The 18,573-nt window shown below is 42.8% G+C and overlaps 2 protein-coding genes across 5 annotated transcripts in view; one reads left to right on the plus strand and one right to left on the minus strand.

Annotated features, from left to right (window-relative positions):
• SLC49A4 (solute carrier family 49 member 4) overlaps positions 1 to 3,422 on the minus strand; it is a 72,121-nt gene extending 68,699 nt beyond the window's left edge. Inside the window, exon 1 of the mRNA XM_054208021.1 lies at positions 2,909 to 3,422. Within this exon, the coding sequence (XP_054063996.1) occupies positions 2,909 to 3,278 (370 nt within the window). The 5' untranslated portion in view covers positions 3,279 to 3,422. The remainder of the gene's footprint in view (positions 1 to 2,908) is intronic.
• Positions 3,384 to 18,573, plus strand: part of HSPBAP1 (HSPB1 associated protein 1) — a 38,960-nt gene continuing 23,770 nt past the window's right edge. For 2 of the 4 annotated variants that reach the window (XM_054208017.1, XM_054208019.1), the window contains exons 1-2: positions 3,659 to 3,842; positions 16,332 to 16,517. In XM_054208017.1, coding sequence (XP_054063992.1) covers positions 3,806 to 3,842; positions 16,332 to 16,517 — 223 coding nt within the window. In that variant the 5' untranslated portion in view covers positions 3,659 to 3,805. Of the gene's footprint in view, positions 3,448 to 3,655; positions 3,843 to 16,331; positions 16,518 to 18,573 lie in introns of those variants that run through there. The other 2 variants (XM_054208020.1, XM_054208018.1) reach the window with 2 other exon arrangements.

Consider the following 18,573-nt stretch of genomic DNA (forward strand, 5'->3'; position numbering starts at 1 on the left):
AACAGGCCTCCACAAAAATGCAGGAGACACACTCGGCAAGCCAGGAGGGAAGAGGCCACAAAGGCCGAGAAACCCTTTGAGGTCAGAAAACAAGAACCTTGTAATTTCTCCATCCTGGATCCCTTCTATACGGAACTGAAGAACATTTGGAGCTTATTTAGTGTACCTCTTAACTGAAAATAAACACTGTGGTCCCCTCTTCTCAGAGGACCCTACACTTCTCTGAGAAGCTGTGATGGAACTGAATCATGCAGACCAATAAATGCTTCTTCCAGGTAGCATTATTAACATGTCTATTGCTTAATATTCAATCTTTCAACTTCTAATTAGTTAAAAGGTTAAAAAAAAAAGTGACCAAACCCTTATAAGCAGTACTGAAATAAGAAACAAGCACACAAGTAATACAACAGAAGTTTGGTATGGAAACAGATTTATGTTTCAAACTATACACTACAATGAAAAACTGAAAAAACAAAAAGACAAATACTTTTTGGACTTCATCTTAAGCACTGTAACACAAAATCAGACTTAACTGGCAGCAGGCAGCTACGTAACAATATCAGTTAGCTATACCTCTGACTGTGAAGCATAGGACTATCTAAAAGCAGAATCTCCCCTCAAATTCTGACGTGCATCATCTACAGTGTCATACTTCTGATACATGCCAGGTTTTACATGTTGACACTTCACAATTACATTTTTTTTCCTGACAGTTCCTTTACTAGCTAACTCCAATGACAGATGACTCCAATGACAAGCCAGCAGAATAAATGGTGTCGTTTCTCTATATTTTTGATACAGAGAGTGAACTTGGTGCAACAAGCATTTGTACGCCTAAGCAAGCGAAATACTGCCCTTGCAAAGTCACACCCAACCAACTTTACAGCTCCAAAGTAGCAGTCACACTCCTCCCGGAGCACACATACTCCAAAGAGCAGAAACCTCCCCACAACGTGCCACCGGTGGAAACGTGCCCCACGGGAGAGGTGGCCAGCAGTGGCTCTCGTCTCTGCTCCATGAGAGACCAAGCAGCAGGACTGCACCACCACTTCCAAAGCGAACAGCACCACGTTCTCTGTGGGAATCATCCAGGCTTAGAAAACAGCATGGAACGCAACAGGGCCCCCACAAAATCTGCTGCTGTGCAAAGAACATGCTCCAGAGCCCCTAGGTACTCCTTATGCATAGCACCAAGGAGCTGAGATGCTCTGTTTAGGCTACTGACAGAAATTCTCTCAACAAGGAAAGCAACAAAGGAGGAGCAAAGTGATAGTTTGTATCAGTATCTCAAATGATCATGGAAATCTAAAAAAAAAAAAAACAAAAAAAAACCCACAAACAAAAAAACCCAAACACCTAAGCAATCAGTTAAGGTAATGAGGAAAACACTTGTATGCATATTCTCACTAAAACAAGCTATGTGCGAAACAAAAAAATCCAGCAACTATGTTACTAATCACATTAAAGAAACAACAAAACACTAATGTTTCTTCTTCCATGAGATACTTCAAAATTTTTCCAGGTTTTGGGGTTTGTTTTTTTTTGCATTGCTCAGAATCAAATTTGTAGAAAATGAAGAAATAAAAATGCAGACTCGGTTCTACAAGCACAGGTTGAAGCTTAACTTTATTTCCTTCATACCACGAGCAGAGTCATTGTCTTCACTATACGAAACAAAATAACTTACTTTAGTTTTAAGATAATTAAGAACACTATTATACACCAGTCTAGACAGACATTGTCGACTTAAGCCTACATTGCTTGAGAGGAGACTGGCTGTACAGCCACCATGGACTCATTTGGAAAGCGTATTTTCAGCCCAATGGGTTTTATTCCCCCAATGTCTCTTTGGTTTTAGGAAAAGCAATTCCAATTTCGAGACACAAGCCTTCTCAGCTACAACTTTTCTCCCTGCCTGCCTTCACTTTCCCCCCTTCCCTCCCCACAAATGAGCTATTAATTCCTAAATAAATGGAATGAGTAGCACTTAACTTCGGGAGCCACAAGGGTACGGTTGCTCCTATCTCCTGTTTAGAGGCCTGTTTAAACAGGAATTAAAACACTAAACACTTCTGTGGATTTAGGCCCAAAAATCTCAAATCCACAAACAGAGGTCCTCAACCTCACCAGAGCGGTCCCCAGGGCGACTGCAGACGGACTGCACAGGCCCTGGAGAAGTACTCTGAAGATAAACACCATTTTCAGAAGTTTGCTACCAAGATGCAACGGCCTGAGTGCAAATTGGGAAACTCTCCCTCGTGCTCATCTGCTGAAACACCGGAGCACAACTTCTGGTTTACACGTGCCATCTTTGCATCTCCCCAGCACCACTAAAAGCAAACCGCTGGCTCTGTGTACAGTCCGCTTTTAAAAATTAAGTATTTCTTTCAAGACGCGGGGGCTGCCTTGAACATGGGCTTTACTTGATCCAAACATCAACACGGGGGTTTGTTTTACAGCCGATTACCAGAAAACCTGACCATCTCCAGGTCAAAACACCCGCATGGCAATGCCAGAGGGATGCACATCTCCAGACCCCCACCTCAGCTGCCACGTAAGATGCCATAATTCCTCTTAGCTCTTAGGAACAGCTTCAGCACCTTCCTCGTGAACGGCCTTTGATGTGTCTTTGTTTGAGCGGTGTACTGAAAATAGCACTCATAGTGCCTTTAAAGTATTAGTCATCCCTTTTTAAGACCGAGGTCACCAGCCCCGAGCACAACGGGCAGCCCGGGGCTGGCAGCACCCCCTCCCCCGGCCTGGGGGCCACCACGCCGCCCCTCACCGCGGCCTCGGTGGGACACGGCTACGGCCACAGCTACGGCGTCCCCGCCTGGCCCGGGGGAAGCCGCAGGAGCGGGGCGGGGAGTCCCGACCCCCCGGCCCCGCCGCCCCCGGCCCCGCTCACCCTTCTTGTCCATGAGCCACATGAAGAAGAAGCAGGGCGCGAAGCCGATGGGCCCCCAGAAGACGAGCAGGGCGATGTCCCAGCCGCTGAAGCCGAAGGCCAGGCGGGCCGAGTTCTGGATGGGGCCCCAGCTGTTCCACACCAGGCCCTGCGCAAAGCCCAGCAGCGAGAAGAGCAGCAGCACCAGCCACCGCCGCCCGTAGACGCGGCCCGACAACGGCGTCAGACGCCGCACCGGCACCGCCGCCGGCACCACCGGGCCCCCCGCCGGCCCCCCCGGCACCGGCCGCCGCCGTTGCTGCTGCTGCTGCTGTGGCGGCGGCGGCAGGAGGGGCTGCCGCTCCTCCGCGCTGCTCCAGCCTAAGCCCATCTGCGGGGGCGCTGACGGCGGCCCGCCGGGGAGGGGGACGGGGGAAGGGACACCCACACTTCAACCCCCGAGCGCGGCGGCGCTGCCCCGGCCCGGCACAGCCGCATGCGCGGTCGGGGAGGGCCGGCGGCCGCCTCCTTCCTCTGCCGGCGAGGGGAGGAGGGAAGCGGCGCCGGGGAGGAGAAGCCGGGCCCGCTGCCCGCGGGGAGGGAGCCCTGCCGGCGGACAGACGCGGGCCCGCCACCTGCGGGGGCGGGAAGCCGCCGACGCGTCGGGGAGAAGGGGCTCGGGTCCCCGGGCAGCAGCCGCCGGGGGCGAGGGGCCGCTCGGGTGTCACGGGAGGGAATGGGGCGGGGGGAGCACCTGCCTCGGGGCCGCTGTCAGCCCGGGCTGCCACCGCGGCTCCGCCCCGCGCGGCAGGGCTCGGCGGGCCGGGCTGGATCCCGGGCCGGGCTCCCCCTTCCGTTAGCGAGGGCGGTGCCGAGGGGAGGCTGCCGGAGCCGCCTCGGAGGGAGAGCCGGAGGAGCATGGCCGGGGCGGAGAGCCGCCGTCCCCCCGCGCCGGGTAGGTGCCCCTCGCCCCGCCGCGCCCGCCCCGGCCTAGGCCCGCCGCGCTGCGGCCTAGCGCGGCCCAGCGGGCGGCGAGGCCCGGGCCTGGGCCCGGCAGCGCGGCCTGTCTCCCTCCGGGCGGGAACGGGGCGGGGGGCGAAGCGGGGGCGTGAGCCGGGCCTCCATGCCTCTCCTTCGGCTCCTCCTCCGAAACGTCCCTGTCCGGCGCGGGCCCGTCTCCACCGCGGAGCCGGGCTGGCCCTTCAGCGGGGTGTGGAGGGAAGCGCTGATAGAGGGAAGCACGGCGGCAGGGCTGCGCCGGGGGTCTGGCCATTTAAAGGGAGAAGTAAATTGTTTTGTGCTGAGGTGGAGACAGACCAGCTCTGGTCTGAAATGGGGGTGGGGGGGAAGTAGGGTTCAGTTACAGCCTGCATTAAAATCCATTTAAAAATAATTCGAGTGAATATACCGTCATGTGGGCTACACTAAGCTCATTAGAAACTATTACCGTTTAAGTAGATTGAAGTATATATTCATTCCATTAGGTTACATATTTATCTGTACATCTACCATCTGCACTTGTCATAAATGTAATGGCTCGTATGCTGCATAATGCTGCATCTTCCCTGAAAAAAAATGAGGTATTTCAGTTTGGATCACTTAGGCGTTCTGTCACGAAGTCTGGAAGTTGGCTTGATAAACGCCCGCGTGCTTAACTGGGGAGACGTGAGCAGTGGGACCCAGGTGGGCTGGGTGCGGACTCAGTGTCACTGTTGGTGCTCTGGGCAGTGCACAACTGAGTTTCACACGTGGTGCCTGTCCCGCAGTTTTGCAGCCAAACCCACACACTCCCATGAAATCTTCCCAAAACAAACGGGCATTGCATTTTGTTTAGCCCACACAGCTCAGTTCGGTGGACTGAGGTTCAAATTAGAAGTTGTACTGAAGGTGCAAAAAGGAAGTGTATACCCACTGAAATCAGCAGAGCTATGATCAAAAAGAAAATGAGAATTTGTCTAGAAAAGTTCAGGAAATCCCCCCAAAAAAATAAAATTCATGCACAATTACAAAAAGGGGGAGACGGACATACAGATAGTAACAAACTAATATTTGAGCTTGCTGTGTACAACTGTAGTGGCAAAAATAAAATACAGTAGAAATATTGGACGAGATTCAGATTTGATCATGACCGATGCATATTCCAGAAGTGCTTTGGGGCTCCAAGTAAGATTAATTCCCTGTTTTACTAGGTCTTTTTCATAAATTACCAGCTCAGCATAGTTTAGCCTATGCCAAAATGTTCTTTCAATTTACAATGGCTATGTTACTACTATAATATAATTGATTTGGTGGCATTGTGCCAAAGACAAAGTGCTGTCATTTACAGAAGTAAACAAAATGAAAAAATATTTCCCTATTTGAATGTTTTTCAATTAACTGTAGTAATTGTGGGGGTTTCTTGGTTGTTCTAGTGGCAGGAAGCCCATCCAGAAATAAGGCAAGTGGGGCTTTGCAGTGTCCTTTAACTGCAAAACTTGCTCTTGCCTCTTAATACCTGCCTAGTAAAATGAAAACTTGAATATAAGCAGGATAACTCTTTGATAACTTACTCAAGCCACTTCACCTTACCATGGGCTTAAAGATATTTTGACTCTTGCGTGGGCCAGGAAGAAAGAGAAATTTCTGAGAAGCAGCAACAAAAGGAAGGAGTTGTCAACATAGGCTCAGAAAATCTAGGGTTATTTACTATGGACTTAATCATGATTTAAATAATTTATTTTAATTGCTTGATTTGAAATCGCTCCATCTTTTCATAGCTTCACAACCCATATGCGCATCTTTCAGTCATGGCCTGACCTTTTCTGTTCCAGCTATTTAATTAACACACTGTAATATTCTGTGTGAATTATTCTTGTTTGCAGGATATGGCACCATTTAAATTTGTTAATGTAAAGGAGCAGTGCATTGTTGATAAACTGTTGGAAACCAAATTAGCTTTATCTTGCAGCTAGCTGATTGCATTATTTCACTCATGGGCATAATACTTCCCTAAATATGCTAATTTCACTCTTTTCTCCGTGTGGTGACATTTTTACTGTTCTCATTACTGACATTTGTAATATTTGGGGTGGGGAAATCTTTTCTTGCTTTAACCTCATTATAATGTGGCTAAAGAGATTTGAATATTATCAGATGAAGTGCACATATATTCAGGCAAGTGGAAAGGTTATTTCATCTCCTGGCCCAGAACTTTCATGCCTGTAGCAGCACTTGCAAGAACTTAATGGTGCCTACATCCAAAATTGTGATACAGAAGCCCATCCAATTACTAATTGCCCAACCATGATAGCGTATCCAATGGTAGGTGCCTTCATTTCAAACCTAAAAGCTCTCAAAGTGGTTGCTTCTCCGTATCCACGCCTTCCTGCCTGTGTCCGGCCTAAAACCTTCTGGAATTCATATTAGGAGGAGTTGGTGGCCTTGAGCTCTGATAGACTAGTGGTGATGGATAAAAATTACATGGCTGAAGCTGTTACTGCTGCCAAATGCTCATCCCATCCCTGAGGCAGGCCTCGCTGATGCGCTTATGAGTTGGCACCTAGACTGTGCTGATTTAAGCGTGGCTTATTAAGATAAACCAAAGGCCTTGACAGGTTTGTTATAACCTTGAGGCATCTGGAGGGTCCATTTCACCTTAAACACACATAGCCTGTAATAGCTGAACCGAGCAGTCCAGGAGAGCGTCCCTCCCGTGGTGCAGCCCCCAGTTCCTAGCGCATTAGGAAGTGCCATTTTCTCTCTCCATTCATCAGGTTTTTGACAGATTTGCTCTCCATGTGACTTTCTTGGAAGAGACTGGACAATTTTCAGCATCCCCTTGTTTCTTATGCCTCTCTCCCAACCCCAACAACGCCTAACGTGTACTTTTACTTCCTTGTGTCAACTCATATCTCACAATCTGACAAGTAGCAATTGATTGCATACCCTGTGAAGGCTACAAGCATTTTGGCACAAAATGGGCAGGACCCAAAATTCATTCAAAGATTCAAAAGTGGCATTTAGCCAATTCTGAATATTCCTTCCAGCATCCAAAAAGAGACCTGTTTTCCAGGGATTTCCCTCAACTTCTAGACTTCAGCTGGAGTTGTGGCAGTGGGGTTTCAAAGCTGCCAGAAACAGCGCTAGTGTAGCAGGGAGCTGTAACGGTCCTCTTCTTTACACCCCCTGTCTTGAACAACACCTTTGAAGGTAGGGCTGTGAGGTGTGGGAAAATCCCGTTCTTCACTCGTCAAGTTTTGACATCCCTTTCCTTTTAGTTACTTACAAACAGGTTGTTCGGGATCTGCTCTGGTTTGGGCTTAATTTGGGTGCCTTCCAGTCTGTGTATTCTGTACCTTAGAGCGTCTTTTCTCACCTTACTTTTTTATCAAGATAGATAGACTTCCAGCTCTAACATCATACAATGATTTCGTTGTGCTTCATGAAGAAAAAGGTTTTACAGTGCTTCCTTCTTCCTAGTGTCAACAACAAAAATACAGACACATCTTCAGCTGAACATTTTTATTCTTAAATTCAAATATCAATGTTATCCAGTGGGCACTTGTTTATGTCTTTTGATTGCAGGCTGTCTATATCCACATTGCAAAGTGATCATTGTAGTGGAGATGATTCTAAGGTTGGTGGTGAGCCAGACCCCATTGCAAGGTCCTTTAGGGAGATGTGGGGTAGCTCCTTTTTCTTGTGGAGTCTACCTTTGTGGTTGGCCAATGAAAGACATCTCACCAGATTCCCTTTAGACCACGCTGTAGGTTCTTCACTGTAGCTGTCAAAAGGAATATGCAGAAGACACACTTGACTTGAGCTTTGAGTCCATTTAAAGCATTTTGTACTCCATTTATGCTTGTTCTGCCATTCATCATTAACGATGAACATTTAGATGCTGATTTTATCTTCTTTGAGGGGAGATAGAAGCTGCATGATGTCTTTCATCCAAGCTCATTTTGATGGATACTTCCCTTCCTCACTTACACAGCTCAGGGTCTTAGGTATTCTTGGGGAGGTTATGTTGGAGCTCCAACCTCAGCAGACCATAGACCCTATGTTTTTTCTTTCATTTTATTGAGGGCTATCACGTGCAATTAACTGCAAACAACATCAATAGAGTATTTTGCATCCCAAAGTTGTGTTATGGAAATCCAGTTTCAAAGACTGATGGTTTCTTGTCTTGAAGACCTGAGAATGATGGAAATGAACCGAGTCACACAAGGATGTTAGGTTTGAGTTGGGAATACAGGGTGAAAATCTCCACCTGTCTCCTTGGGCTAGGACTGCCTCAGAGTAGATCTCATTGTCTTCAATGCCAGCGAGAAGAGCTAGTCATATTGCTCTTCTGCTGATCTTTCCAACGTGTCTCTGGTGAATGTATTTCTCATTCCTGATCAGACTTTGTCATTGTTTTCCTATCGTCTTACATCAAAGCAGCAAGGAGTAACGTAATTATTGCTCTGATAAAATTAATGATGTAGGCATTAAGGAGTTTGTCACAGCTGGCCATCATACAATAGGTATGCCATGTGCTCACCACGTGAGTCTTCTGAAGACCTTGTCTGGGTAGGTGTTTGCGATCAGATCTATTTGAAGACACGATGCTCACAAAATGTTTGTTTGGAAATTTAACTCTCACGTAATACTGTATAGAAAGAAGAGGCTAAACAGATTATTTATGTGTCTCTGCTTTTCTGAACAGGGCCATATTATGATTTAAGAATAAATTATTCTATGCTTTGTGATCACAGACACAATGAGATTCTTAGGAATGTAGAGAGACATTTTGATTTTTATTAGAGTATTTTATCAAGAGCGATGGTAAGGCAGTTTCAATGCCTTGGTATAAAAGTGCAACTTTAAGCTTTTGCAGTTTTATTTTTTTGCTAATGCTCAGGGGGTTATCTTAAATTTATAAATACTATGTGCTTTCGAAGACTGGATGTAGAAGACATTCTTGCTTCTAAAACTAACAGTGAATTAGTCGATGGTTGACATAGTGACATCAGTGTTTAAAAGGAATATGAAAATGTTGAAACTCCTCTACTGAAAGGACTTTTCCAGATATACATTGACAACTACTGAGTTTTGGTACATTTTGCATATCGCAAGAAGCTTCCAAAATTCAGAGCAGCAGCACTGTCATGATTTCTTCTAAAATTAAAGGTCATCTTCAGTCTTCAGAAGAGCAGGTGCACCTGATGAGAGCAAAAGTTCATGCACATCTGAGTGGAGATTTGGGCCTGCAGAGTCCTTGATCTTCTCTGATATTTAGCTCTTGGTGTTTACAGATAAAGAAACTTTGCAGGCAGTTGTTATTTGAAAAAGAAAAGAGAAAGAAAATCTCTGGAGGGAAGATAGCAAAGATATGTTGACACCACTAGCAGTGGCTTGTTGTGTTATAAAGTTGTGAAAGATAAGCTTCTGCATAACAAGGCTGTGCTTTTTTCAGTAAAAACAGAGTTTCTTTTATATTTAATATTTATATTAAAAAACAGCTCACGTTAATGAAATGTTAAGATTGAAAATTAAATTAGAAGAGCTCAGTCGTTCACATTTTGGTGAGCTGTATTAGGCTGAATTAGCTTACATTATGTACATATTACCTTAGCTCTACATTATGTCAAAGCAAGATTTTACATTCTTTATATGAACCCCAAGATTCAAAACATACACTGTTAACAGTTTTTCACAGACAAATTTTGTGTTGTTCCATGAGAACCTTTATAAAGAGAAATAGCAACTTGAAATAAAGGATAAGCTAACTTCTGCTTGGTTTACCCATGCTGAAAGAGATGGAATGATGTAAACAGATGGAATAATTGCCATGCTTTTTGTTTAGTATTCCTATAATAATGGCAATTTCTGAATCTAATACCCTGAGTGTGCACATTGGTTATTGTGCACTTCAGAAACTGTTCTAGAGGTTCACATGGTGGTTCTCTCTGGTTTCTTTCAATTCAATAATTTATGTAATTCAAAAATACTTCTTTTATTCTTTTAAAGTATAATTTCATTCTGACAATTATGTCTGTAATTGACTCAGTCATTAATCATAATTTGTATCCTACGTAGTATAATAGTGAACAAAGTCATGTATACTTCCATCATAACCCCTTTGTGGATCAAATTCAAAAGGCTCAGTTGTATTATTGGCTATTTATTACAACGGCTTATGGGAAAAAAATGTATTTTTAGAATACCGTTGACTATTATTGACTATTTACTACAATATCTTATGGGAAAATGGTGTATTTTAGAAGATGTAGATTCTTTTGTTGCTGTCATTTTGACGTTCTCGCCAGTCAAGTTTGCAGGATAGGACAACAATAAAGTCATAAATGGTTACGGTTTTTGACAGTGAATTTTATACAGTGCATTCATCAGTTTAAGGAATAGAAATAGAAATAAACTTTACTTAAAACATGAACAAATTATTTTTTTCTTAGAAATATAGATGTTTGTTCCCTGATGTGGCAGTTCCCTTATTTTCGGTCATGATGTTATATTAATATTAAGTTTTGTATTAAATTTCCCATCTATTAGGAAATGTTGTGAGAAATGTGTATCAGTGCCAGTGGGGTACTGTGAAGGAACGGCTTTGCTACTAAATTTCTTCAGTGGGTGTAATTTACACCCCAGCCAGGCAGAAAGGTGGAATTGTGGCAGCCTAACTTCAGGAAGCACAGTCTCTCCTGGTGGATATCCTGGTGGAAGGTTTTGGACAGAGACCATAGTCTTTTCCTTCAAAAGAAAATGAAATGCCATTTATTTGACAAGTGCTGCAGTTGGATTATGTTTCACTTTGCTTTCCGCAGTTTTCATCAATAAATATACCAAATTCATTGGAAATACATTTAGTATGACTTCTGTCAGTTGTACATATCCTAATTTTCCTGGGTTGGGGTGGGGTGAGAGGGGAAGAGGGTATTTCAAATGGCAGAAGACGCAGGCAGGAGCTGTAAGGACAAGGAGGGAAAGGAAAGAATTTCTACTGGAGGAGAGCTGAGGAGCTGAGGTCATTCAACATTTGGTTAGTTATCTGGAAACCGACACAACTGCTTTCTAAAAGTGCACCGCAGGGCGGGAGGAGAAGAGACAACAGGCAGAAGCTGGCCAGGGGTTCAGGAAGAGCTCTCTAGGAAGAGCCCTGGGGGATTTAGGAAGGAATTTCATAAATGTATGCTTGAGATGATACGCTGCCATTTAGAGCAGGGGCTGGGAAGGCCCTCCCAGTGCTGTGTTCTGGGCACAACCTCTTACCTCCAGCCCTAAGAAGTCTGGCAGCTATTTCCTTTTCCTTATCGGAAGGACAGTTTGAGGTTTGAGGGCATAACCCACGCTCTTATCTTACTTCATGTCTTGAGTCACTCACAGTTACTGTAAGTAAAACTGTACAGTGCTCAGCCCTGCCACAGCACAACTGGAAAGTGGGTACAAATACAAATTCCTGTTTTGGCCTCTTTGTTTTCTCTTGTTCCCCCCCCTCCGCAGCAGCAGACATGGAGGGTAAGGAAGGGAGTGTTGGCTTCAGGCTACCCGAGTAAGCTTCAGGTGCCAGTCTCACCAGTGCAGAGATGGGTTTGACCAGTCTATCCTGAGAGGCTCCATGCAACTGCTGATTATCCTTCAGTAGCCAAAATACCTATGCAAATCTAGGTTAGATGGCCCCCAGGTATGCTGCGTCTGCAGTATTGACATTCCCGGAGCCAAAAATAATAGTAACTGCAGTAACTGGTCAGGACGTAATAGCTAGATGTTCCTGCGGTATTTCCTGAAAGCTACTCGTGTATATTTAGATGTATTCTGTTTGCCCAGAGTAGGCTGATTACCGTGCATGACGTTGTAATCACATGCAGATTATTTAAAGTTGTTTTTTAATTTACAGAGTTAATGTACTGTGAAATCATTAAGTCTGACCTCCAAACCAAGTCACTTCTCTTTGGTTTGGGGAATTTCCCCATCCTCCCCCATACCTTCTCTTTTCCTACTCCTGGTTGTTGGATTTTGGAGGTTGGTTGAACATTTGAGTGACCTGGCTGCTTTGTATTAGTGTATTGAAAATGCCATTTTTTCCTTTTAACTTTTTGTACATTTTTTAAAAGAAATAAGGATGATGAAGCATGACAGATTCGCAAGAAAAACAATTTGACAATGCTTATACCAAATACGTTGTCAAGATTTCCTTGTACTCCCTCTTTTAGAAAATACTTTTAATACCTCTCAATTAAATCTCATATTTAAGCAGCAGGGTGTTTTGGCAGAAGCCAACTACCACGCACTAATGAACTCTTCTAATTTGCTAAATTATTTTAAATGAATGACAGTACATTTAGCTTTTTAATGGCAGTACATTTAACTTCTGAACAACTTTGATCAAGTCCACTTTTTGTCAGACTGCCTGCTGTGCTAAACTCTTTATTCCCAAACGCCACTCAGTTATTTGGAAAAAACTGTTAATCGGAAACATTAGGTTATTTTCTCTCTTACAAGCACAAAAATCTACTGGAAAGTACTTAGCCAATTCATCGCTTTTATTTTACCTGCCCTCATTGCTGAAGTCTGGATAAATCTTCATATTTAACAACACTTCATGTAAAGACAACTGGAGAGCTTTGTTTTTTCAGTTGGAAGATCTTTATTTCGCAATGTGTTACCTTTCTAAAGAACACCTACGTTTTTCACCAATTATATAAGCTGTCACAGTTACAAAACTTGAGCTAAAACTTGGTTTGGTTTTTCAGTTCCTGGTAGAATTCTATACATGCCTTGTGTAAAATCAAAACATGAGACAAATTATTCCTGCTTCCTTTTGTACTGTGAAGCCACATCATTTGTTGAGCCTGATAGAAAGAACTAATTTAACAGTATTCCTTTTCTCTTTTGGATCAGAGTACAACTGAGAAAATGAAGACTCCAACAGAGCTTTTCTTTTCAAAGGAAATAGGCATTTCTCTTCCCTCCGGCTACCTGATCTCCCGTAGGAATTTGACATCTAATGCCCAGGATGTGCCACGGGCATTTTGTTTCTTTGCAACACATTTTATTCATGCACCTTTTACTTGTAGACATCCATGTCCAAATTGTATGCTGTCATATATGCTATACAACCTCAGCTTTTGCCTAGGAATCAGTCACCATCAATTTCAGGTTAGGAAATACTGAGAAGCAAGAGCCCAGCTTATGAGGTCTCTGTGAATACAATAACTAAAGAAAAGATTAGTATTATTTTAAATAGCAATTTTTTTTTCTGAATCTCTTTTTCAAAAGATGTCTTCAGAGATCTCTTTTAATTACATTTTACCACTCCTGCAGTATAAATTTCTATCAGAGATCTCTGTTGGTCATGAGCAGAGTTCTCCAAATTATCATAATATCTATTTGATGTAGTATATGATATTTACCATTTATTGTGTGCCTTTTCTTTAGCAGGCATTTAGATATGCATGACAAATATTATGGGGAAAGAATTATGTTTAGCTGACTGCTGTTCTCACCAAGGAATACATAAAACTGAATCAAGACACTTAAAGATACTTTGCATAAAATTGGCAAGAATCCCCATTTGTCTTTGCAAAAAAAAGCCCCTAATGTTGATTTATCTAATGCTTTAAATTTTCTAAAACGTTTCAAACTTCACTGCTGATTATATTGAATGTATTGTATGTGATTATTTTATCTGTATCAGGAAAAGATATACGCTCATTTAACAATGATTTCAATACTGTTTGAAGATAGGAATGATTAGCATCTTACTGAGACAGACTGTCGTCTTTCATTGTTTCTAAGTATTATAGGGAAATAGGTTTATAACTGAATAAAGCATGATGACATGAAAAAAACCCTTCAGCTAATGTTCAGTGGAGGAGAGGCTATTTAGTCTAATTGTGTTTTTTTGTTTGGCATTGATACAAACTCTCCCAGTAGCTTGAGCTCTGAGCTTCCCACTGTATATTCACTGTGGCTAAAACCACACTTTCATAAGCACAATACGCGTGTGGAAATCACATTAGAAAGCCACACAGCATCAACAGTTGGCCTGAGTGAATCTTCCTGTCTCTCCCGGTAAAATTTCTGCTCTTGTAGGACATCCCAACTGTTGACTGAGGTTACAGGATAAACGGAAGCTTTTGCAATAAAACTCAGCTTCACAAAATCCTCCAGAAAACCCTCCAAAAAAGTGCCACCAATTTCTTGCATTTCTTTGGATTTTTATCCTCTAAAATAGTTAAATGCACTGTCCTTAAAACAAAAACAACTGAGCAGTCAAAAAGACAACCATGCGGTGATAAACCTAGCCTAAGCAGGAATGACTTCATTTTTACGAGTTGGAAAACCTGAAAGGTACATAAGGCCAGCCAGCTCCTACATCATGAAAGCCACCTCTGTATGACATTATAATTGCACCGGTTAAAGACAGAAGAAGTTTTATAATCCCCGCTGGGAGTGTTCAGGTCTGGACTGAGTCTCGCTTTTAGCCTTTGAACAACATCACTGCGAAAAAAGCATGCTGAGCTTTAACCTCTTACCCTGCCTACAGCCAGCTCCTGGTAGCTGGACCAGCACATGCTGTTGTATCTGCATATGGTCTTTTTGCCTTCTCTGGACTCGCTCCCTCTAGGTATATGAACCTGTTGCTCGGAAACCCCCAGGACCTCCTTCCGGGGGTAGTGAAGACCATATGGTAAGACATACGGTCCCTGTGAGGCCTCCTTATGTCCTGGTTGTGCAAGTTGCTGGAGCGCGAGACTGAAGGCCAAGTGTCGTAGACATCTCTGTGTCACAGCAACACCATCCTGTCAAGTGTTGCTCTGCGTATGAGAGGAAACATGGAAAACAAACCAAAACCCAAACTCCCTCCTGTCATCTGCCTTAAGAAAGGGAAGCCATTTAAAAATTTTACATTCCATGGAGATGAAATATTGGAAGTCTTTTGTTTTAAAGCTTCAAACTAGAGTTTTCCTGAGGAGTGGAAGGAGAGAGCATTTCAGTTTCCCTGGAAGCTGGCGGGAGAAGGGACCACCTTGACCATAGAAGACCCCAACCCTGATATGTTCCACTGAACCTGTGTGAAGACAGCAGTTTAATTTAGAAAACTAGACAGTACAGCTATGGTGGAGGATAAGAAGAGGGACTGCCAAAAGAAGAGGGACTCAAAAGAGTTTCCAAAGAGATTTGTCATATAGCATGCACAGGGCTCCTCTTATTCCTGCCATTCGTGTTTCAGCATTCATATATTTATTTTAAACTGTTATGTTTGAAACAATCCTGAAGAACCTTCCTTGATGGTCTTGTTCCCAGTGGGTCGTCTTCTGTGTTTCCCCCAGCTGCCACTGCTGGGCTGCCCTGTGTGGGAGATGCTGGCTCTCCACTACCTGTCCCACCACCCACAAAAGGGGAGGAGCGAGAGGCAAAATTAGCACCTAGCAGTAAAGGGAATTTTCTTGTCCTGTGCTTGTTTAACCCCTCATGCATGCCAGACTGTAATTTGACCCCTAAGTAGAGTGATTGAATTGGTTGGTTTGTTTTAAATGAGCTGCTAGGAGTCATGGGGAACCATACGTATTGATTCGGTATGTTAAATCTTAGACATTATACAGATACAAATTCTGGATGAGTTAACTTCAATAGAGGTTAAAATAATGAATAGATTTTTTTTATGATCTGGAGTTGTAGTCCACTGCTTCAGTTCTATGGAGCTGTTATGTTATTTTATTTTTTTTTTAAATCAGGTTTTCCTTCTCAATATGTCCCTAAAGGAAAGTTGTTCTGAAAGTGCTGAGTTTATTCAAGGTTGCCAGCATTTCAGCTTGACAGTTTCAGTGGGGCATATAAATCTCTAAACAGCAAAGGAGTAAATGGGAATCTTGCATTAGCTTAGTTTTTGGATTGGCGCAATTTCCTTTTTCTAAAAGTTTGCAGATGAAAAGGAATTTTAAAAAGCTTTAAAAATACCTGCTGGTTTGGTTACACTGTTGTTTCTTGGTTAAAATCAAATGCGTAGGAACCTGCTTTCCCCTCTCTGACAATGCACTACACTTCTTGGAAAGAATCCCATGCAGAAAGACTGTTAGTCATAAAATTTATGTTCTTTAAACTCTGGACATTATTCATAAGGTTTTTTTCATTGTTAGCCTAATTCTAAACAGTTTGGCTGCAGTGCTTTATTGCCTAAGCTACAAGTGAAAATTCTAAGTACGTGCCTATTTTTTAACTTTTTTTTTTTTACATTTTGTGCAGTAATACACAGCTCTAAACTTTAATTTAGTGTAGGAATATTCTTTCAGTGTTTGCAGTAGAAATTTGACTTGAGAAAAATCTACAAATATAATAAAAAAAATCAACCATAAACAACGGAGGTGTTAGTTCTTAATGTTTCCTACGCAGTGGGAGATGATAGGTAACGCTTCGTGTATCATAAATCATCTCTCTACAGCTGTGTTTTTTATTTCTTACATAGGTGAAGATGTCAAACCATTTACTCCTGAGAAAGCCAAGGAACTTGTGATGTCTCTACAGCAACCTGCAGTCTTCTGTAACATGGCTGGTGACTGGCCAGCCCTACACTGGAACACGAAATACCTTTCTGTGGTGTTGGATGGGAAGACGATCCAGTTTAGGCTAGGTCTGAAGACCGTGGATTTAGGTGAGACTGAGGTGGACCGGTGTTACATGTCTCAACTCTCTATTCTAAGGTTCTGCGGTCCTCTGCCTCTCCATTATCACTGTTCACTCCCCAGTGTATTACTTTTCACCTCAGGCTTTGCTTTTAGGGCATTGGGTTTGGCCAACAGTGGAACTCTCCTTTCTCTTTCTTGTGTGTTTATTCATGGTAGGAAGTCTAGTGAGTAGCACTAACATAAGAGAATCAAGCATCTCCATTTTCTTTCCTTGCTTTGTAGTATGTGTGGTTGGTCCTGGTCTTTTACATGATTCAGATGTTCATGTGAGCTGAGCTTCCATATTCACAAACCTAAGTGCATTAAAAAATTAGCCAATTAACTGGTCTATCTTGGTTTTTTTTTCAAATCTGGATAAGGGTGGTAATTCTCACCTTCTTCTCAGAGGTTTTATAAGACTGGTTATTTTCAATACGTTGAAGTCCTATGATGGAAGATGTTATAGAAGTATAAAGCATTAAGAAAATCACTTGATACCAGTACAATAATTTCACCTCTAACCCTCCAGATTCACTCGGATGTCTAGGAACACACTATTGGAGAAAGACAATTTTTGCACTTGATTTTAAATACTACGTTTTGGTCTGTAGCCCCACAATACTAGTCATAGTCTATCCATGGACAGAGTTTCATACCAGGGAGGAAAGACACAGGAAAGGTGCTCTGTGGCGGCAATCTGCTAGACACTTTAGAGGTTATGCATGGCTTTATTCGTGCTCTGTACATCCTTTGCCCTCCCAGCCACATACCAAAATACATTTTGCTGTGCACTTTCTCCTGTTTGCCTAAAGTATCTTGGCTACATTCCATCTTTTTTTTCCCTAGGCCAGACAAACCCAGTTTTTAAAGAATGTTCACTGTAAGTCATGGGTTTTTAGATCCCCCCCAACTGTTCTCTCTGTACTCTTCTAACCTTCTTCAGTTGGAGCGCCTCTTTCTTGCAATGTAGGGTCTGCACAAAGACTCCAGATGAGGGTCTGCTAGTTCCTATGGAAGTGGTAGGATTACATCACATTATCTTACTTAACAACACTGTGAAATTTGCTTTCTTCACAGCATCATGACCGTATTATTTCATGTTAAATTTTTGCAAGAGAAGTGATGAAACAGAAGGAAGTGTTAGAGGGAAAATGCTTGGCATTTTAGGATTTCAGAGCATTTTGCCAGCATGGATTAATGATTCCTATGCCTGGGAAAACAGATGTTATTTACTTTCTACAGATGGGATAACTGAGGTGTAGAATTAATACGTTGGTACACGTCTTCACAGCAATATCTCTATGGTTCGATGAGGTATCAGCCAGTTCTTGCACTACAAGTAAACAGCATCCTATTGCCAATAGGGAAGAAATTGCATATATATGGCATTTTCCTTGATACCTTGTTACTATATCTCAGTTGTAATATGCATGGCTTACCAGGTAAAAGGATAGTTTTGTTCCTAGTCTCCTTAATTAGTAGGCACTTTTTGAAAGCCAAATGGGTATTCCAACTGGGAAAGCTTCTGATGGGATTGATGGAGTGTTATGTAGCTAAGTGATGGATTGATGCTACCAACTAAGTGGATAAGAGTCACCATTTAACAATAACTTGTAGTCACTAGGGATATAGAGTGGATTTAAATTGGAATTTGTATCTTGAAGTTTCATCTATCTGTATTTTGCTTTTTCCTAAAGGCATCAATCTCTAGGCAGCAATTGGTTTGTCTCCAGGAACTTCCATTATATGCTAATGTGAGCTAGAAATGTCTTCAAGAAGATGGGTAGAGCCTTCAGGGATTGTAACTGAATGAGACCTGTGATGCTATAAAAAATTTGCATTGTAAGGATATATTAGTGAAGCCATTAACCAAGCCATCTCAGAGTCTGAAATAATGTAATGCATTTCGTGTGCCACTGTCATTTGGAAGATGGTTGATCTCACTCTTTTGTGCTTAACATTGTTTTTCAGTGAGGGCCTCTCTTTCTTATCATTGTTCACGCTGACTTTCCCAGATGAAACGGAGGCAGCGATGTGGTTAGA

This window comes from Rissa tridactyla, chromosome 7 (assembly GCF_028500815.1).
Source record: "Rissa tridactyla isolate bRisTri1 chromosome 7, bRisTri1.patW.cur.20221130, whole genome shotgun sequence".
Taxonomy (NCBI): Eukaryota; Metazoa; Chordata; class Aves; order Charadriiformes; family Laridae; genus Rissa; species Rissa tridactyla.